Source organism: Oryza sativa, chromosome 5, assembly GCF_034140825.1.
Source record: "Oryza sativa Japonica Group chromosome 5, ASM3414082v1".
Classification (NCBI taxonomy): domain Eukaryota; kingdom Viridiplantae; phylum Streptophyta; class Magnoliopsida; order Poales; family Poaceae; genus Oryza; species Oryza sativa.
Window position 1 is genome coordinate 15,796,550 of NC_089039.1, and position 22,336 is coordinate 15,818,885.

Here is a 22,336-nt window from a genome sequence, read left to right on the forward strand (position 1 = left end):
TCTAGGTTTTGATATTGAAAACATAAGCAAAGCCTGATGTTTTCTGTTACATATGTTGCAAAAACATAGGCAAGATGTGCATTTGTACAAAATCACTGGTATTCATGGTTACATGTGTTGATGATATTTCGTCTGTTGATGATATTTCGTCTGCCACTCTGATATGTTTTTCCAGCCGAAGACATACAAAATTAGGACAATAAAAACACAGCCCAACTTATATCATTTCACAGCCCAACTTAATAAGAAAGCCCATGTCATAAGCGGCCCAATCTCCTCAGATGGGCTTGTCGCCATTTCATCCTCTGTCTGCTCCTTTGCCTAATTAATCCCTAACTTCTACTAGCCCATCCTCATCTATGGTAAAAACAAATTAAGGTTATTAAATACTCCCATGTTTCATATTATAAATCAGTTTTAATTTTTTTCCTAGTCAAACATCTTCAAATTTAACCAAATTTATAGAAAAACTAGCAACATCTACGACACCAAATTAGTTTCATTAGGTTAGTATTGAATATATTTTGATAATACGATTTATTTTATATTGGAAACTATTACTATATTTTCTATGGGCCTGTTCACTTTGATGCCATTTTCAACCTTACCAAATTTTGGTAATGTTTTCAAAAAAGTGTCTACATTTAGTTTGCTACTAAATTTTGGTAACTATATAAGAAATCATACTAAAATTTTGGCATAGTTGCCAAAATTTTGGCAACTTGCTAAAATTTTGGCAATGCCAAATTTTGGTAAGGTTTTTTTTGGCGTCAAAGTGAACAGTCCCTATATAAATTTGGTCAAACCTAAAAATGTTTGACTGAAAAAAAAATCAAAGTTACTTATAATATAAAACGGAGGGGGTATTATAGCTTGGGACCTGCTATACAACGGAATCCCGTTTTTCGAACGGGATGATACCGGTTAGGTATTAGGTATCATGCGTTTCTACCACGTATCAGGTGATACTTGCAAGGTATCAGATGATATCTATCAGGTACCATGCGATTCTTATCACGTAGAGGGTGATACTTGCGAGGTATCAGGTTCTGATACCTAACCGGTATCGGGTGATACCTATCAGGTATCATGCGATTCTACCACGTATCAGGTGATACTTGTGAGGTATCAGATGATACCTATTAGATATCATGCGATTCTTACCACGTAGAGGGTGATACTTGCGAGGTATCAGACGATACCTACTAGATATCATGAGCCGGGCACCAAAGCGTCGTCGCCGGTGGTCCCATCATCCACGTCCCACGTCGGAGCTCGTCGCCGGCGGCCACATCCTCCACCGTCCGCGCCACGTCGGAGCTCGTCGCTGGCGGCCGCGTCCTCCGTCATCCACGCCCCACACTGGAGCTAGTCGCCGGTGGCCGCGTCCTTCGTCATCCACGTCCCACGCCGGAGCTCGTCGCCGATAGCCACATCCTCCACCGTCCACGCCACGTCGGAGCTTGTCACTGGTGGCTGCATCCTCCGCCACCTCGACGAGCTAGCCAAGTATGTGCTCATCGTGCTCCGCGCCGACGACGGCGGCGAGGTCGGCACCTTCGCACTCTACTTCCTCATCTGCACAGCGTCCGCGCTGGGCTCCTCCTCCCCTACGCCAGCGCCGGCACCGCCGGCGAGGAGCTCACGGTCACGGGGCAGTGCGTCGATGGTGCGGGTGTGGGCACCGCAGCCGGTGCCGCCGACGAGGAGCTCGAGGTCGCAGGGCAGTGCGTCGACGGTGCGGGCATGGGTGTTGCAGCGCCGCCGCCTATGTCGGCCATGCGTGCGCACTGGAGCGGCACCGTGTCCTGCAGAGGCTGCTGCTGCTCGGAACGTACATGGTCAGGTACGGCTCCTCTTTGAATATTCAAGGGGACAAAAGGGATCCCGTCCGGACGGGATTATGGTACGTGGCATTTCCATATTGCTTAACCCGAATTTCAACCCATGTATGGTCCATTATATACGTATATATAGTTTTATACGTGTATTCCGTACGTATATGCTGATGATCTATAGTTCTATACCAAGTTACTCAGTATGAACCGCAAATTATACGGCACGCACTTCTTCCACCACCACCAATGGCGCGTCGATCACCTTGCTCCTCTCCACCACCTTCCCCTTGCCGCCGCCGGCCATCTCCGTCTCCCGCGACGCCATCCCGGCGACGACGTCCCCGCCGTCCGACAAGTACTCCTTCTTGTACTCGTACCTCGTCGCCACCCACACGAACACCGCCAGGTTGATCACCGCGAGCAGCAGCAGGAAGGCGTAGTAGTAGTCGAGGTGCGAGTCGTTGAGGTTGTCGCCGATCCAGCTCTTGCCGGCGCCGCCGCCCCTGGTGGCGCGGTCGACGGCGGTGACGAGCAGGCTGTTGAGGAAGTTTCCGACGCCGAGGCCGCTGGTGAAGAAGGTGGTGCCGAGGCTCTGCATCCCCTGCGGCGACTGCTCGTAGAAGAACTCGAGGATGCCGACGGAGCTGAACACGTCGCCGACGCCGATGAGGATGTACTGCGGCAGCATCCAGAAGATGCTCATCGGGACGGTGTCGTGGGCGGCCGTGGCGGAGGCGGCGCGGATCGCGCGCATGCGGCGGAGCTCCACGAGGCAGGCGCACGCCACCGCCGCCACCTGGAGCGCCGACCCGACGCCGAGGCGCTGCAGGAGCGTGATGCCGCGGGGTTCGCCGGTGCGGCGGCGGGCGAGGGGGACGAGCACGCGGTCGTAGACCGGGATGGAGAGGAGCATGGAGATGGTGATGAAGCTGCCGAGGGAGGCCGCCGGGATGCGGACGCCGCCGACGGTGCGGTCCAGGGTGGTGCCCTGCTTCACGAACAGCGTGTTCACCTGCGCCCAGATGGTGCACGGCACCAGCGTCGTCAGCCACACCACGATCATCCCCGTGATCAGCTTCACCTCCTCCACCTCCGTCACCGTGCACGCCTCCGCCTCCGCCGCCGCCGCCGGCAGCGCCGCCTTGTCCAAGAACCTGTAGCCCCGCGTGTGGTGCAGCCGCCGCTTCGTCCCGGCGGCGGCGTACCACGCCGCGTCGTGCTCGTGCAGCTGATCACCGTGCAGCTGCCGTCTCCGGTTCGCGAACGCCGCCCTGAACACCCTCCCGACGAGCCTCGCGGGGCCGGCGGCGGCGCCCCGGCGGACAGGCTTGTGGCGGTAGAACGGCGTGCCGACGTAGAAGAGCAGCAGCGACAGGGCGAGGCCGGCGGTGGGGATGGCGTAGCCGACGCCCCAGCCGACGTTCTCCTGGACGTAGACGAGGACGAGCACGGCGACGAGGCCGCCGGTGAAGGAGCTGAACATCCACCAGTTGAAGAAGGAGGCCTTGGTGCGGCTCTCCCGGGCGTCGAAGTCGTCGAACTGGTCGGCGCCGAACGTGGAGATGTTGGGCTTGGTGCCGCCGGCGCCGATGGCCATGGTGTACAGCGCCGCGTAGAAGAAGGCCACCTGCGACCGCGTCGCCGGCGCGCAGGCGCCGTCCGGCGTGCACTGCGGGTGCAGCGCCTTGAGGGAGACGGACAACGTTGTCAGAATCATTCCCTGCATTTTAACGGGCTGTTTAGATGAGGAGAAGGAAATTTTTAGGTGTCACATGAGACGTTTGATCGGATGTCGGAAGGGATTTTCAGATACGGATAAGAAAACTAATTTTATAACTCGCCTGAAAACCACGAGATAAATTTTCTGAGCCTAATTAATCCGTCATTAGCATACGTGGGTTACTATAGCACTTATGACTAATCATAGACTAATTAGACTCAAAAGATTCGTCTCGCGATTTCCTCCTTAACTGTGTAATTAGTTTTTGTTTTTATCTATATTTAATGCTCTATGTAGGTGTCCAAAGATTCGATGTGATGTTTTTGGGAAAAAAATTTGTGAACTAGACGGGGCTATATTGCAGTTACACTAGTGAAAGATGGTTCTGACTTCGATATGTATATGCCGAAATTACACTGGTGGAGAAACCATCTTTCGTCGGTCGGCCGATTTCCACAATAGTCCCGGATGCAATAAAAACCAGGGCTAAAGATGATCTTTAGCCCCGGTTCAAAAGGGTAACGGGCATATTTGATCTTTAGTCCCAGTTTGTGTTACCAACCGGGACTAAAGATCATCTTTAGTCCCGGTTCGAATGGTGTCAGGTCATGTCAGGCCCCCCGGGATCTTTAGTCCCGGTTGGGACTAAAGTCGTAACTTTAGTCCCGGTTGGTAAAGATCCCGGTGATCTTTAGCCCCGGTTGGTGCTACCAACCGGGACTAAAGTCCCACCCCTATATATATATGTCTTCTTCCTCCTCCAGCTGCCCGAGCAAGCTTCAAAATTTCTTCAAAAAAGAGGGGAGGTCATGCCAAAATTTCTATTGAATTTATTTTGGTGATTACATACAAATCGGAGGTGCCTAAAAGGTTTGCAACTTCATCCTCCAATGTTTTTTTTTGTCATACTACATTTGCACCTATGTTTTGCACACTTTTTTTGTCTCCAAAATTTAGTTGTAAGTTGATGAGAGAGAAAATGTGTGTGGGGAAGAAAGAATATATAGAAATTTAGTTCATTTGCTAAACAAGGTTTTATAAAATAGTTGAGAAGGAAAACTCTAGTGAAAGTTAATCTTAAATAATAGAAAACAAACTAAAATGAAAATTAAAAGAAGTAAAACACATTAAAATTAGTTTAAAACTTTACAAATAGTTTTTAAGAATTATTTGGTGTAATATTTTATGATTTTTGTATGAATAAAGATATCTTATAATTATTGTATGACTGTCATTATTGTAAGAATAATTATTTGTGTACGGTTTTTTTGACTCATGTAGATGGATCGGCAATGGATGTACGCTGACTGGCGGTCCAAAGAGTTTATTGACGGCGTGCACTATTTTTTGAGAGTGGCCGAAGCTAACAGGCAAAGGGGTTTTATTTGTTGTCCATGCAATAAGTGTAAGAATCAGAAGGAGTATTCTGCATCCAGGACTATTCATTTCCACTTGTTTGAGTCGGGGTTCATGCCAAGCTATAATTGTTGGATATCCCACGGAGAGCAAGGTGTTGAAATGGAAGAAAATGAAGTGGAAGACGACAATATTCCGGACTTTGCTCAGTATGTTGGATTTGAAGGAAATCAAACGGGCGAGGAGGAAATAGCTGCTGATGGTAACGACGTTGCGGATGATCTTGGTCAGATGTTGCAGGACGCCAGGGAGGACTGCGAAAGTGAAAAGGAGGCCCATAAATTGGACAAGATGTTGGAGGACCACAGAACTTCGTTGTACCCAGGTTGCGAGCAGGGGCACAAAAAGTTGGATACCACTCTGGAGTTCTTGCAATGGAAGGCAAAAAATGGGGTTAGTGACAAGGCATTTGGCGATTTATTGAAACTCGTCAAGAACATTCTTCCGGGGGGAAACAAATTGCCCGAGACAACGTACGAGGCTAAGAAGATAGTCTGCCCGTTAGGACTGGAAGTTCATAAGATTCACGCATGTCCGAACGATTGTATCCTATATCGCGGTGAGGAGTATGAGAACCTAGAAGCATGTCCTGTTTGCAAAGCACTACGATACAAGATTAGACGGGACGATCCAGGAGAAGTTGACGGGCAGCTAACAAAGAAGAGAATTCCTGCTAAGGTGATGTGGTATTTCCCTATAATACCACGGCTAAGGCGTTTGTTCAGGAACAAGGGGAATGCTAGAATGTTGCGATGGCACGCTGAAGAGCGTCAACAGGACGGGATGCTGAGACACCCCGCCGATGGTTCGCAGTGGCGAAACATCGACAGAAAATTTAAAGAATTTGGAAAGGACGCACGAAACATACGGTTTGGTTTGAGTACGGATGGCATGAATCCTTTTGGAGAGATGAGCAGCGGCCATAGCACTTGGCCCGTTACGATGTGTATCTACAACCTCCCCCCCTGGCTATGCATGAAGAGGAAGTACATAATGATGCCGATTATTATTCAAGGCCCCAAGCAACCTGGTAACGACATCGACGTGTACCTAAGACCACTGGTCGAAGATCTTAAACAGTTGTGGAAGAAGGAAGGTGTCCCCGTGTGGGACGAGGACAAACAGGAGGAGTTTAACCTACGAGCGCTGCTGTTCGTAACCATCAACGATTGGCCTACACTTAGCAACCTATCCGGACAGTCCAACAAGGGGTACAAGGCTTGCACTCACTGTATGGATGAAACAGAAAGTACGTATCTTAAGCACTGTAGGAAGGTTGTATACATGGGTCATCGTCGATTCCTTGCAGCAAACCACCCGGTACGGAAGAAAGGCAAGCACTTCGAACATAAGGCCGACCACCGTACGAAGCCTAAACATCGCAGCGGGAAAACAGTGTTTGCTATGGTTAAAGATCTTAAAGTAGTGTTCGGAAAGGGGCCTGGAAGCTAGCATATAGAGAGCGAAGATGGTCACGCGGCGATGTGGAAAAAGAACTCTATATTTTGGGAGTTACCATATTGGGAATTCTTGGACGTACGCCACGCAATCGACGTGATGCACCTCACTAAGAACCTTTGCGTAAACCTTCTTGGCTTCGTAGGTGTATACGGAAAGTCGAAAGATACACTGGAAGCACGTAATGATCTGAAGCATATGGAACAACGCGGCGACCTTCACCCGGAACCAAAGGAGAAATGAAGCCATTACTTGAGTCCAGCCAGCTACACTCTTAGCAAGGCAGAGAAGGAAAGTATGTTTGAATGCTTGGAGAGCATAAAGGTACCGTCTGGATACTCCACGAATATCAAGCGAATAATAAGCACGAAGGAGAAGAAGTTCACAAACCTAAAGTCTCATGACTGTCACGTGTTGATGACACAACTGCTACCAGTTGTAATAAGGGGTATCCTTCCAGACAATGTCCGGGCAACAATAACAAAGCTATGTGCATTCATGAACGCAATTTCGCAGAAGGTCATCGATCCGGATAGATTAGAAGCCCTTCAGAATGAAGTGGTGCAATGTCTCGTCAGTTTTGAGTTGATATTTCCACCTTCATTTTTCAATATAATGACGCATCTGCTTTGTCACCTTGTGAAAGAGATCCGAATTCTCGGGCCTATGTACCTACACAACATGTTTCCTTTCGAGAGGTACATGGGCGTTCTGAAGAAGTATGTTCGTAACCGTGCTCGTCCAGAGGCAAGCATCGCCAAGGGTTATGGAACAGAGGAGGTCATCGAATTTTGCGTAGAATTTATCGAAGACCTTCGCCCAATCGGGGTACCTGAATCACGCCATGAAGGGAGGCTACGGGGAAAGGGAACTCTCGGAAGGAAAGCAATAATGACGGTAGACAACAATTTATTCCGTAAAGCCCATTTCACTGTTCTGCAACACTCTTCATTGGTAGCTCCTTACATCGAGGAGCACTTGGCTCTAGTTCGCGCCAGGAACATCGGTAAGTCCGATGCATGGATTACACGACATCACATTGATACTTTCCCCGCGTGGCTACGACAACATCTCATGGGTAACGAGTTGATCAACCAACAACTTGCCTTCCTGGCGAGGGGACCGTCTGGGTCGATCGCGACATTCCAGGGATATGAGATCAATGGGTACACATTCTACACGAGAGCCCAAGACATGAAGAGCACGAACCAAAACAGCGCTGTTCGTGTCGATGCCATGGGACACGATGGAACAACTGCCACGTATTACGGTGCCATCGAGGACATATGGGAACTTGACTATGGTCCTCTCAAGGTTCCTCTGTTCCGGTGCCAATGGGTTAGGTTGACTGGTGGAGGCGTAATGATTGATGACAGTGGGATGACAACTGTTGACCTTAACAAGGTTGGATACTCGGACGAACCTTTTGTCCTTGCCAATGATGTAACGCAAGTCTTTTTCGTGAAGGACATGTCTAGCAAAGGAAAGAAGGGCAGAGGGCCTGATGAGCCTAAGCGTCAAGTGGTTCTCCCAGGCAAAAGAAAAATCGTCGGAGTTGAGGACAAGACTGACGAGGATTACGATCAGTTGGATGGGCAACCCCCTTTCACGGTGACGATTGACCCTAGCATCCTCCTATCAAATGAAGACACCCCTTACTCACGCAGCGATCACAAGGAGGGAACAATAGTGAGGAGAAAGTACGTGCGGTCAACCGTCACCGCCGATGTAATACCGTAATTATTGTGTACACGATGTAAACTATTTTGGATGTATTGATTATCCATATAAATCAATTGATGTATGGCATATGTTAATTACGCACGATTATTAGAGGTTTCAACAAGTTTAAATCATGTATATGCTAGTTATATGTGATACTTACAATTTTTAAAAGTTTTAAATCACACAGGTGACAATTTCATATGTATGTTAATTAGAGTTTTTAACATTTAATTTACTAGCATTCATATGCTAATTTTTAAAAGTATTAAATTTAATATATTTTTAAAACTATCATTCATATATTAGAGTTTTTCACAATTTAATTTACTATCTTTCATATGCTACTTATATATGACTATTCGAATTTTTAAAAGGTTTAAATCATGCATGTGGCATTTACATATGTTAATTAGAGTTTTTAGCATTTAATTTAATATAATTCCTACGCTAAGTATATATGATGATTACAATTTTTATTAATTTTAAATCATGCAGTACGTACATACATATCTTAATTAGAGTTTTTACCAATATAATAATATCATTCATATATATGCTAAGTATATATATATATTGGAATTTTTATTAATTATAAGTCATATATTTGCTTATTACGATTTATCCACTTAATTTATTACACACAAAAATAATTTTTCGAAGTAATTGTCATTAATCTTTGTACTTTAAATAATGTTAATGCATTAACTTCTATTTTATAAACACATATGTAAGCGAAAATCATATGCAGTGCTATAATCTTTAGTCCCGGTTCTTAACCCTAACCGGGTTTAAAAAGAATTTCGAAATAGCGGGAAAAGATATTTACTCCCGGTTGTTGAGAACAACCGAAACTAAAGATATCTTTAGTCCCGGTTGTTCTCAGAAACCGGGAGTAAAAATCTTTTCTTTACTCCCGGTTGTTCTCAACAACCGGGACTAAAGATATCTTTAGTCCCGGTTGTTGAGAACAACCGGGAGTAAAGATCCGGGGGTATATATATTCCCGGTGCGCCCTCGTCTTCTTCACCAACACTTAGACGTTTTCGGCCGAGCGATCTCTCTCGGCCTCTCTCCTTCGCCGCCACTGCCTAGGGCAAATCCCCGCGCCGACGCCGCCGTATCTCGCCGTCGTCTCGAGCTCGTCGTCCTCGCCGCCGCCTCCGCCTCCTCCGCTGCCGCCGCATCTCTGGGGTGAGAGCCGCCGCCGCCAGATCTCCCTTCATCTCGATCTCTCCGATCTCGATCTCTCTCCGTCGCGCCGCCCGCCACGAGACGCCGCGCCACGATGACGACGTGCCACGCCGATGCCGCGCCAAGCCGCCGCCGGCACGCCACGCCGCCGTCTTCGCCGCCGCGCGCGCAATGCCGCCGCCGGCACGCCACGCCTCCGCCTTCGCCGCCGCGCAACGCCGCCGCCGCCTGCCAACGCCACGCCGCCGTCGCCGTCGCCACGCCGCCGCCGCCTTCGCCGCCGCGCGCCCACTGCCGCCGCCGCCACGCCACGCCGCCGCCGCCCCGGCCCCGCAACGCCACGCCGCCGCCGCCACGGCCCCGCAACGCCACGCCGCCGCCGCCGTCGCCACGCCGCCGCCGCCGTCGCCACGCCGCCGCCGCCACGCCGCCGCGCCAACCGCCGCCCCGATGCCGCCACACCGCCGTTAACGAACGAGAACGAGAACGATCGAACGAAGACAAGCGAGAACGAGGGAACGAACGTGAATGAGAACAAGCGAACGAACGTGAACGAGAACGAGCGAACGAACGAGGACGAACGTTAACGTGAAATGCAATATATATACATATATATATATATATATATATATATATATATATATATATATATATATATATATATATATATATATATATGTTACTTCGCATTTATCCTAATACATCTTCTTGTATCTTGCAGAAAAGACGTGTTGTCGGAGTCGTCCGTCAAGCCTGAGTGGAAGAGCTAGCCCTATAAGGAATTGGAGCAGGCAAGTGACGTAATAATATAAATGATTGTTATATTTGTAATGCAATTAATTAAGATTATTAGACTTGTAATTAGACTTATCATATAAGATTGTGTAGTGTTCTAATATTATTTGAGTTTTAATATAAGATTATTTTATTGCAAATTAGACTTAGTATGACATTATTGACTACGGAATTGGTGCGACTCCTAGCAATTGACTATTGTAGTCTTAATTAGACTTAGCATATACGCACGAAACACTTAGCATACATGACTATTTTAGTCTTAGCATGTAATATTATTTGAGTTTTAATATAAGATTACTTTATTTGTAATTAGACTTAGTATGTAATTATTGACTACGGAATTGGTGCGACAAGTAGCAATTGACTATTGTAGTCTTAATTAGACTTAGCATATACGCACGAAACACTTAGCATATACATGACTATTTTAGTCTTAGCATGTAATATTATTTGAGTTTTAATATAAGATTATTTTATTTGTAATTAGACTTAGTATATAATTATTTACTAGCTAGGGTTGTATAATATACGTCACCTAGACTTAGCTTATATCACGATTTGTAATTAGACTTAGCACGTAAGGTTGTGTAGGGTTCTAATGTACGACATTTACACTTAGCATACATGACTTAGATTGTTAAAACATAAATGTCTCGTGACTTAGCAGATGTTTCTTGTATCAACAGATGGCTGACCGCGATGAGGAACAGATATTGTACGATACAATCGCGGAGGGAAGCAGCCAGTACTGGAATGAAGAAGAGGGGAACGAGGATCCAAACCAGTACTTGAACGAGGAAGGGAACGTGGAGAGGGATGCGGAGGGGAACCAGCAGGGGCACGTGGAAAGGGATGTGGAGGGGAACCAGGAGGAGGAGGCTAGTGGTAGTCAACCCTCCGTTGGACAGAAGAGGGCACGCGGGCAACGAGGTGCAGCGAAGAAGCTTGAGGGTCGGCACATCATAACGGAAGTGGAAGAAGATGGACGTCCTAGTGCCCCGGCCGAAGCCGCCAAGAACTATGTACGTCACAGCGGTTGGGTTGTGCGGGATAACGTGCCTGTCAGTACGGTGTACTGGCGAAGAACAAGGGCACGCGGAGATCATGAGAGCTTTGTCCCAGATTCGGAGAAAGAGATGCTGTGGACCACAATGCTCGAGACATTCACCCTTCCTGCGGGTACAGAGGACAAAGTGAAAAGGTGGACTCTGAAGAAAATGGCAGAACAGTTTCAGAGCTTCAAGGGAGATCTGTACCAGAAGTATATACTGAAGGGGCAGACACCAAACTTCGACACATTCCCAAAGCTAAGGGATCACTGGGACGAGTTCGTTGCATATAAGACAGGTGAACAAGGGCAGGCGATGATGGAAATAAACAAAGAAAATGCCGCCAAGAAGAAGTACCATCACCACTTGGGGTCAGGAGGCTATAGCGTCGCGATGCCGAAGTGGGAGGAGATGGAGGCTAGCTTGATTGAGAGGGGTATCGAACCGGCAACAGCCAATTGGCCGAAACGATCGAAGTTCTGGTACTATGCTCACGGTGGAACGCTCAACCCAGCTGATGGCTCACTGGTCTTCGGCGATCAGATACGAGAGGCTGCGCGACGACTAACAGATGCAGTGGAAGCCTCCTCTCAGGGCACGTTCCGACCAGACAGAGATAGGGACGAGCTGACACTCGCCCTGCAGACTCCAGAGCATCCAGGATGAACACGAGGGAAAGGGATGATTCCTTGAAAGATTGGTTTCAAGGAGGACATCCACACGTACAGGAGTCGGATGAGGAGCAAGAGAGATACCGAGGCGAAGATTGCAGACCTACAGTTCCGGGTATCGAGCTACGAACTCAACATGCAAGAGGAGGTGGCAAGGAAGGTTGATGAACGCATGGCCGCACATCGGTCCCATGATCCCCAGCCGACCATTCCTCCTGCAATGGTGAGCCCGTCAGGAAACCGTAGCAGCTGCGCCTCAACGGGGCAGGTAGGATCACAGAGCATGGACGCCATGCAAACACAGGACGAATCGACCTGTCCCGTTGATGACATCACTCAGCGGACACCATGTGAGCTGCATATTCCTTTCAAGAACTTATCAATAAAGGTAAGATTTAGCCATTCCGCTAGTTGCTGCTTATATATGTTGATTACTAATAAATAATCTCTCACAACATGAAGGTGGCGTCGGGCATGGCCATCCCAACGGACCCTTCAGGTACTTACCACTGCAGGCCGATTCCAGCAGGATACTCGAAGGTCGAAGTTGAGTTGGTCGAAGGCGCGTACGAGGACCTCGAGCTGGATTACCCTGGAGGAGACGGTGAGACGCATCTACGAGACACAAGCCATGCCATTATTCTATGGCGCAGGCGGTACATCATCCTCCCTGGGCGACAAGTGGCGTCTCGTGCACCATCTCCTCCGGCTCCGCCATCTCCTCCTCAGGATCCTGCACCGTCTCCTTCTCATGCTCCGCCAGCACTGTCTCCACCTCCGGCTCCAGCATCGACTCCTCCTCAGGATCCTGCACCGACTCCTCCTCGTGCTCCTACACCTACTCCTCCGCAAGCTCCTCTTCCGGCACCTTCAAAGTCAAGGGCCCCCCAGCTCCACCGCCTGCCCACACAAGGGCAACGAAGAAGGCGAAAGTTGATGCCGCCAAGAACAAGGACCCGGGGTACGATTGCACGCAAGAGGAGCTTGACGCTTACGTTGCATCAGAAGTCAAGAGACAATTCAAGCCTCGAAGTCCAGAAAAGAAGATTCCTATAGACCCCAGTGTCATGAACTTCTTCAGGGGTATGTCTGCACCTGTCAAGGAGGCCATCAAGCTATCGGACTATGAGCGAACGCTGAAGAAAGCATCTTCTGGAAAGTCCAAACCAGTCCCTCAGCTTGGAGAGCAACCAAACCAGGAGATCGAGCCGTTGGTGACCGGGAAAGACATGACGATAGAAGAATTTATTATTGACACCGGTCTAACTACGGATCAATTGCTAGGAGTTGAACCAATAGAAAAGGCGGAATTGAAATACATGTACGAACTCGGTAAACCGCTTGTCAAGCCCGAGCTGGTGCAGTCCCTACCCACACAAATGTACAAGTTCCATCAGCTGTACGTGGAGATGAGCGCCACCGGTAGAGAGATGATCGGAGCAAGGATCAGGGACCCGGACTTCTTGCAAGGAGATGATATTCTCTGGATCAATTTCAAGGGAATCTACGAAGTATACCAGCTGGACGCCCTCGACGTCTCTATTATGAGTTGCTGGACTTTGTAAGTATATCTTTCAATTATAATTCTTAATTACTACGTCTCCTTTAATTAATTAGGTCCTTGTATATAAGTAGACTATATAAAATAAAATACTCCCTTTTATCGTTGTAGAATGGAGATTCAAAGGCCCCGACGGCGGAGGGTTTTCGGTACTGGATTCATCGACCCTCGGAGAGTAAACGTTGCAATGCTCGACCAATATCCGCAGGAAACAGAGGACAATCTCGTCCATCTCCTGAAGGCGCAGCATTACAAGACGTTCATACTGTTACCGTACAACACAGAGTTAGTTTAATTTTACTGTCTTCCTACATACCAAATTTCATTCCCGTACGAACTTGCTAAGTGTTTCATATGTAATGCATCCCACGCACATTGCAGATTCCACTGGGTGCTTTTACTCTTCGACCTGTCGGCCTGCACCGTCAATGTATATGACTCAATGGATAAAAAAGAGTCTACGTTTGACAAAGGTTTTCGAACTTATAGACAGGTACTGGCATAAGTTTCTCTGTTAATTAAGAAATTCTTGTTATGTTAATTATTTCTACTACGAATCATATCTTTAAACTCCATGTAGGGCTTGGTATCGGTTCCGTCATTTGGTCCGCGGCAACTGGAGAGAAAGACTTAGGCGGAGGTTCAAATTTCCTGTGAGTACACATGCTCTACATTTATATTTCTCCGATTCAAATTAATACATACAACTGTATATTAATTAGATCTCACGCTGTTAATTTGTCATTTATTTGTAGTGCGCAAAGCAAAAGCAGGGAACTAACTTGCGGCTACTACGTGTGTGAGTATTGCCACTGCCTTGCAGACCAAATCATCACCACAAGAGAGCTCGATGTACGTACAAATAAATTCAAAATTTCATTACGTAACGATTTCTTGTTTAATTACTAATCAATTTCATACATTCATATAGTTTATTCGCATGAGGGATAACCTAACCACACACAAGGAATTTATCGCAGCGGTTCAAGAACAACTCATGGGATTCATCAACGAAGAAATCCTTGATCCCAAGGGTGAATTCTACTACGACGGAAACACAATTCACCGGTCCTTAGCTTCTGAGCTAGCAGCGACTACTACTACGTCGAAATCGTAGCTAGCTAGGACATATAATGGATTGTAATTAATACATGACTACATATGTTTCTATATGCATGTGTACACATTTTCTATAATGTAAATATATTTTGGTCATATATATATCTATATACATATGCATTTGCATGACATATATATGTATAAATACATATATATTATGCATGTATATACATATAATATAATAATATATATATATATATATACATATATATATATATGTATCCATATATATGTATTGAAACATATATATGCATGGTTTATATATATATATATATATATATATATATATATATATATATATATATATATATATATATATATATATATATATATATATATATATATATATATATAAACCATGCAGCAACAGGGCCATGCAAAAAAAAAAAGGTCAGCTCGATCTTTAGTCCCGGTTGGTAACACCAACCGGGACTAAAGATCGATCTTTACTCCCGGTTATTTCACCCGGGACTGAAGATAGCGATCTTTAGTCCCGGATTGGTACTCCCGGTTTGGAAACTGGGACTAAAGGGAGATTACGAAGCGGGACTACAAAGGGTTTCTCCACCAGTGTTAGTGAGCCAAATTTGAGAGGTTATAGAAAAACTATCAGCATCGGAACAAATCCAAAGTCCGACTGTTTAGTAGTGTCAATAATGTAGTTAATGGAAACTTTGTAGAACTACAACATTGACATTAAAAGATTATAAGTATTCACTCTATCCCGAAATATCTTATCTTAACTAATTAAAAAATCTATAATTTTCCTTTTGTCACATCGTTTCTGTCCGTCCCTTCGCCCGTGTCGTTCGACTTTTTTACAACGTCGCGGTTTTTTTTCCCCACAATTTAGCGTTTTGACGATATTCATGTTTTCATTTTTTCTCTCCACATCCAATACGTTTCTGCACATATGGGTCTAAAATTGTAAAAGGGCCCAACGTCTATCACAAGTTGTCTCTCTATTTTAGGCTGTCTAAGTGAAAATATAGCCCATCTTACCAAAAATGTTAATTCTTACCCGCTGGAGCCTGGATGTCATGAAATCCCAAGCCAACATGTATAGCCCATCTAACCTGCGTATATGCAGAGCCCACCTAATTATGTAGCCCTCATTCGAATTTTTATTATTATTTGAATCTTTTTTTAATTTTTAATTCTGAAAATAAACCCCTAAACTTATTTTCAAAATCTAAAAGTTTTACCTACGCCACCCTACCTGCTGTGACGAAACTGCTACGCCACCCGCAGTGAGCATGCTTGTTTTGTTTGGCCATGTCAGCTAAGATGTACAGCGAAAGAATGGTACCATGCCAGCCAGATAGATATAACACACCAGTAAGTTGGGGTGAGGTGGCTAAAGGTTCAGATTTAGAAATAAGTTTTGGGAGAGTGTTTTAAGTTAAAAATTAAAAAACTTCAATTTTTTTTAAAAAGATCGTTCACACATCATTTATCCTTCCTAAGTTATCAAAGTGTTTCAAAAAATATTCTGAAGAGAATTGTCAGATTATACATTAACGCATCATATATAACCAGGCAAATATACCTGGCTGGGAATGCACAATGCGCAACAGCACGGAAGAAAAAAATAGTCTCTAAATCTTTTTTCCCCATCTCCTTAAGTCAGTTTGTTGTGTTTTACGACCTCCTCACATTTATTTAGGCTGTGTTTAGTTTCACACTAAAATTAGAAATTTGATTGAAATTGAAAGTTTGAAGAAAAAAGTTGGAAGTTGGTGTGAGTACAAAAGTTTTGATGTGATGGAAAAGTTGCAAGTTTGAAAAAAAAGTTGGGAACTAAATAAGACCTTAGTTAGAACATCCTTATTTTTCTAGATATTTATAAGTATTGGATGCTTATTTATGTTCATGTAAAAGAAGGATTGTTCATGAAGAAGATGTAAACTTGAGTTTCAGTTACTAAAGATTTCATTTTATTTATTTATTACAGAAGGCTAAATCACTATCAGGACAATAATTATCTTCGGTTCTCCCAAGTAGTTTCACACAATCGTTGGCCGTACATAGTTTCCTGCTTGTTGACACTATAAAAAACTATTTTTCCATACGGTCAAATTGATTTTTCCGTGCGGAGGTTTCCCCCGTCTGGAGCCATGCGTCTGGAAAAATGAATATTTTCAAGTGCGGACGGCCCAACCGCACGGGATAATCATTTTTCCTTGCGGTCGGGTTAAGTACCCGCACGGAACCAAAAATAATAAAAAAAAAGCGAAAATCGCCGCCCGCCCTCATCCGGCCGTCGCCACCGCGAGCTGACGAGCCCGCCGGCCTCCCCCGAGCTCGCCGGTGACGGATCTGCTTCTACCGCGCCCACCGACGACGGATCCGTCTCCCCTGAGCCCGTCATCGTTGTCACGAGCTCGCCGAGGTCAGCCGTTGAGGTCGTCGTCATCGTCGTCGTCGTCGAGGCGGGCCTCCCGAGGCAGCGGTGAGGACAAGCAGCCGCCGAGCCGAGCTGCCGCGGCGCCTCCGCCAGCAGCTGCCGCCGCTTCCTCGTCGCCTCGCCCGCTCGCCGCCGCGCCCGGCCGTCGCCGCGCCCGGCTCGCCGCCGCGCCCGGCTCGCCGCCGCGCCCGCTCGTCGCCTCGCTCGGCCCCCGCCTCGCCCGGCCATCGCCGCGCCCGGCTCGCCGCCGCGCCCACTCGGCGCCGAGCTCGGCCACCGCCTCACCCGCGCGCCGCCGCGATCTGCCGCCGCCTCGCCCGGCCGTCGCCGCGCCCGGCTTGCCACCGCGACCAGCCGCTGCCTCGCCCGCTCGCCGCGCCGGCCCGCCACCTTGCCCGGCTGTCGCCGCGCCCGGCTCGCCGCCTCGCCAGCCTGACAGAGGGGAAGGGGAGGAGGGGATGGGGAAGAGGTGGAAGGTGTGGAGGGAGTTGACTGGGAAGAGATAAGGTAGAGAAAGGAAGAGATAAAGGTAGAGAGAGGGGGTAGTTGAGAGATAATAAAAGGGAAAAAAAGTAAGAGATATAGGATGCGAAAAATTTGAAGTGTATGGGAGGGAAAGGAGGGAGGTATTTTCCTGTGCGGCCCACTTAAAAAGCCAGCACGGGAAAATCGATTTTTTCGTGCGGTCCACTTAAATCGACAGCACATGATAATGATGATTATCCCGTGGGGTCGGATTAGGAGGCCCGCATGGGAAAATTGATTTTCCTGTGCGGGCGATAGCCCCATGCCGGTCCCTTCATTTTTCTGTGCGGTTCTACTTATGAACCGCTTGGAAACAAAAGGGGTGGCGTCCAGGAAAATCTATCATGTAGTAGTGTGAGTAGAATACCATTCATAGCTAGAGATAGAAACCTATGCTAAGTTATTATATCATCGGTAGTAGCACAATTTATTTATTACCTGGTGAGCCCCGCAGCGGCGCGGGCCTCTTCCCTCCTCTCTCTCTCATTCCACGACGGATCCGGTGGTGGCTAGACAAAAGTGGCTATGGCAGCGTGGAAGTTTCAACCGTGGTGGTGGGCCGATCGAGCTCTTCGTCTTAGGTGATGTGGATTTTGTGATAACCACATGCTTAGTGGCAATTAAAGCTCGAGCCATCGATGAGCTCAGCGGCATCTAAGAGTAAAAGCAGGCTAGTATGCCCGTTTATTTATATTACTAAAGATTTTCATTTTTTTTATTTATTACAGAAGGCCAAATCACTATCAGGACATAATTATCTTCAGTTCTCCCACGTTGTTTCACACAATCGTTGATCGTACGCAGTTCCTGCTTATTGAGTAGAATACCATTAATAGCTAGAGATAGAAACATGTGCTAAGTTCTTGTATCATCAGTAGTATCACAATTTATTTATTACTTGGCTAGCTCCGCAGTGGTACGGGCCTCTTCCCTTTTCTCTCTCATTCCAAAATGGATCCGGTGGTGGCTAGACAAAAGAGGCTGTGGCAGCATGGAAGTTTCAACCGGTGGTGGTGGGCCGATCGAGCTCTTCGTCTTCGGTGACGTGGATTTTGTGATAACCACATACATAGTGGTAATTAAAGCTCGAGCCATCGATGAGCTCAGCGGCATCTAAGAGTAAAAGTGAGCAGGCCCGGTTGTCCATTTATTTATATTACTAAAGATTTCATTTTTTTATTTATTATAGAAGGCTAACTCACTATCAGGACGTAATTATCTTCAGTTCTCCCACGTTGTTTCACACAATCGTTGATCATGCACAGTTCCTGCTTGTTGAGTAGAAAGAATACCATTCATATATAGCTAGAGATAGAAACATGTGCTAAGCTCTTATATCATCGGTAGTAGCACAATTTATTCATTACTTGGCAAGCTCCGCAACGGTACGGGCCTCTTCCCTCCTCTCTCTCATTCCACAACGGAACCGGTGGTGGCTAGGCAAAAGAGGCTGTGGCAGCGTGGAACGTTTCAACCGGTGGTGGTGGACCTATCGAGCTCTTCATCTTCGGTGATGTGGATTTTGTGATAACCACATGCTTAGTGGCAATTAAAGCTCGAGCCATCGATTAGCTCAGCGGCATCTAAGAGTAAAAGTGAGCATGCCCGGTTGCCCGTTTATTTATATTATAAGTTTAGTATGATACCAATAAGTAAAAATAATATGTAAAATAGCTAGATAACATAGGTTTACGTAAGTTAATATGGTTTATAATAATTTAAATTTAAATAGTATATAGAATGGTGATTAAAATGTAAAAGTAAGGTGATATGACTTTATGAAAGAACAAAGAAAAGGAGAGAGATAATTTAGACCATAGATTAATCATTTATGCACTAAAAACAATTGATATGATATGACTTAATGAGAGAAGAGAGAAATAACATTAACTAAGTGAGGATGAAATATATAGGTATATAGCATATTATAGAAAATAATAAAGATATATATTGAAATATTATGTGAATTATGTGGAATGATGATTTAACATGCTTGCATCTTAAAAGCTCTCAAAAATTTAATAAATTACAAAATTATAGATAATATAGCATGTTTGCATGATGTTTAAATTTAATATTTGTTAGTGGATAATGACGTAACATCTTGTTAGTGGATGATAAGGCGGTACCCAAGATTTAGTAATTAATGGGTTATAATAAGTGGATTCGCAAGCTCCGCTTGCACGGTTGCACCCGCAGCAGCAAAGATCGAGCAAGGACAATGTGCTCTCCTAGGCTCCTAGCCACTGCTCATTCACGTTTTTAGATCTAAAGTTCTAGACATGAGCTCGCGAAGGTAAGTTCATAGATTGAGGGTAGGGGTTGTGGTTGTGTTGGACCACACGTGTCGCGCATTTCGCTCACATGGTCCGCGACTGTGTAGTGTGGCTCCAGGCTCCACTGCCAAGTGGACTTAGGCTCTGTTTGCAAGATCGATTAGCTAGGCTTTCTCTACCACATTAAATGAGAATCATGAACTATTAATGTGCACATCATCTAAAAGTTGTTTATCTAATCTATCGTATATTTACCCAAATTACACACTCTAGTTATTTTTTAAGTTGTAGTGTAATTATATTATAACTAGTATGTAAATATAGTGTAAGTAGAATATAACTATAGAATATTCTATAAGTATGTAGCTATAGTATACACTCTAATTTTTCCCTTCTCACTTCATGTTAAAAAAATAATCAACTGGTTTAACTGAGCAGTGAGAATGAGTAACATGCATTGTGTTCTTGGGCTATAAACGGATTGTCACCGGCAACAATAGCTCTGTTAATTACCCAAGTTATTATATATGTACCACGGTCACACATGTTATCCTAATTTAATAAACTAACGTTGTGTTTGGTTCATATCCCGTAAATTGCCACAACACAAATCTTGAAGGGGACCAAGTGATCCAGAAATCGTTTGTAACTAATTAAGGCAAAAAATTTAGAGATAGTATTTTAGCAAAACCGAATTGGGAAGGCTCATTCAAACTCAGTCTTAGATGTGTTGGGTCAGGTCGGGTCGGGGCACCCGAGCCCTCGCCTAGGCATGGCCTCTGCTTAGGTGGAGCCGTGGAGGCGTGTAAGTGAGCCAGATGCCCGGAGCCACTCCACCACGCGCGGATCTACGGTAGAAGGGCTGATGTCTCAGGCGACACTGACGACTTTAGGCTAAACCTATAGCGAAACTGTTTATCCATATATAACATGTTATAACACTTTGATCTAAATATAATTAGCAAACTATAACACCAACGAATCGATTTTCTGATCGTGACTGCTCACTACCACAAACGGTGCACGGGGAACGCTCCAACAACACAGCAAGAGCAAAGGTTTCTGTTCCGGATTGTGTCCTGTTTGCTGCGTCCACACCGGAACTAACCACACGCGCGCGCACAGGCGCAATCATCAGTCGCGCACGTCTCAACCGAAAACAAAACAGAATAACGGACACACGCGCGCAAAACGTCTCGCGCGGACGACGCGGGGCTGCGTCTGCGTCTGCGTCTGCGTCTGCGTGCACCATGCATACGTACTACTACCACATCGGTCGAGTTGGGGGGAGAAACTGCCTCGGCGCACGGCTCTGCGCTGCGCTGCTATGCTCCTTGCACACACACTGGCTCCGTCCATCCATCGGGCCCCCTCTCCCGTTGAAAAGGCTACACGAAAGATTCCCCCAAATAATTCGCGGTTGCTTTTCCCCCTCTCTATCTCTCTCCCAGCGCGGCGGACCAGTTTTTCCGCACAGGTCGCGGTCCTCATCCCAACTGACAAAAACAGGTGGGTTTGGATGTCGACCAAAGCTACGTGCTAAAGCTGCCTTTTGCACTCTCGCTCCGCCTCCGCCCATGCCCATGCGCGCGCTTCTCTCGCTCGTGCGATCGATTGACCATTATTTTGTCACGCACGCACTCAACTCGCATTAGCCGCCGACCCCCACTAGACGGACGCTAGTAATGCATTCCTGTGCGTGCTTAACAGTTTTTTTTTTTTAAAAAAACGCTACTACCTTTTGCAAGAGCCAATGAGGATAGCAGTGGTTCCAATTTGTTATGAGGCTGATTTCCTCAAACTTTCTCTCAGTTTTGTAGAGATGGAATCAATTGACCTGATCTTCTACTACCAGATAATAGATAGCTGTTTTGTTGGATCGATTGGTCTGAAGGAAAAGTTAGCTAGGTATATACGGTGCATGTATGGATCGAAGGAAGGTATACGTACCGTGAGGTAGATGAGGGAGGAGACGGTGAAGGTCCAGAAGCGGCCGAGGAAGGCGTCGGCGATGTAGGCGCCGGCGATGGGGGTCATCCAGACGGAGCCCGTCCAGTTGTTCACGTTCCGCACCGACGACACCGTCTCCTCCCGCAACTCCGTCGTCAGGTACACCACCAGGTTCGCCGCCACCCCGTAGAACGCCATCCGCTCGAACGCCTCGTACCCTGCACTACTTGCATATTTTCTTTCTTAATTTCTCACCCAAATATCTCTCTCTATATATATAGCAGATCGATCAAAGCTTTATTACCTACTAGGAAGGAGCAGGCCTTCCAGCGGCCGGTGCGAGCGGCGACGGCGGGCCGGCCACGGAGGTCGACGGAGCCGTCCTTGGTGAACTCCTGCTTGGCTTCTTCTTCCATCTCGATCTCTCTCTAGCTAGCTATCTGCGTCAGTCTGTCACTCGACCTGTGTGTCCAAATGTGCTTTGGCCGGAGCAGAGAGAGTGAGAGACCAGGATTCAACAGGAGATACATATATATATAGCGCATGGCTGGGCTGACTGCTGAGGCCGAGGCGTACCAACACCTATAGCTGTAGTAGGTGTTGTACGTAGGATAAAATCATATTTTCTGGTT

At 46.5% G+C, this 22,336-nt stretch overlaps 1 protein-coding gene across 4 annotated transcripts; it reads right to left on the reverse strand.

Annotated features, from left to right (window-relative positions):
• Positions 1-1,872: 1,872 nt before the first annotated feature.
• LOC4338457 (protein NRT1/ PTR FAMILY 5.1) lies at positions 1,873-22,279 on the reverse strand. Of its 4 annotated transcripts, none has more exons than XM_066310739.1 (3): positions 22,009-22,279; positions 21,705-21,922; positions 1,873-3,573 (listed from the first exon to the last, which is right to left on the reverse strand). In XM_066310739.1, the coding sequence occupies exons 1-3, from the start codon at positions 22,118-22,120 to the stop codon at positions 2,053-2,055; spliced, it is 1,851 nt and encodes a 616-aa protein (XP_066166836.1). In that variant the 5' UTR covers positions 22,121-22,279; the 3' UTR covers positions 1,873-2,052. The 4 variants fall into 4 exon arrangements, with proteins under 4 accessions (XP_066166836.1, XP_015640112.1, XP_015640113.1 ...); XM_015784626.3 differs by having other exon boundaries at positions 1,873-3,558; positions 22,009-22,274; XM_015784627.3 differs by having other exon boundaries at positions 1,873-3,558; positions 21,705-21,927; positions 22,009-22,271.
• Positions 22,280-22,336: the final 57 nt, after the last annotated feature.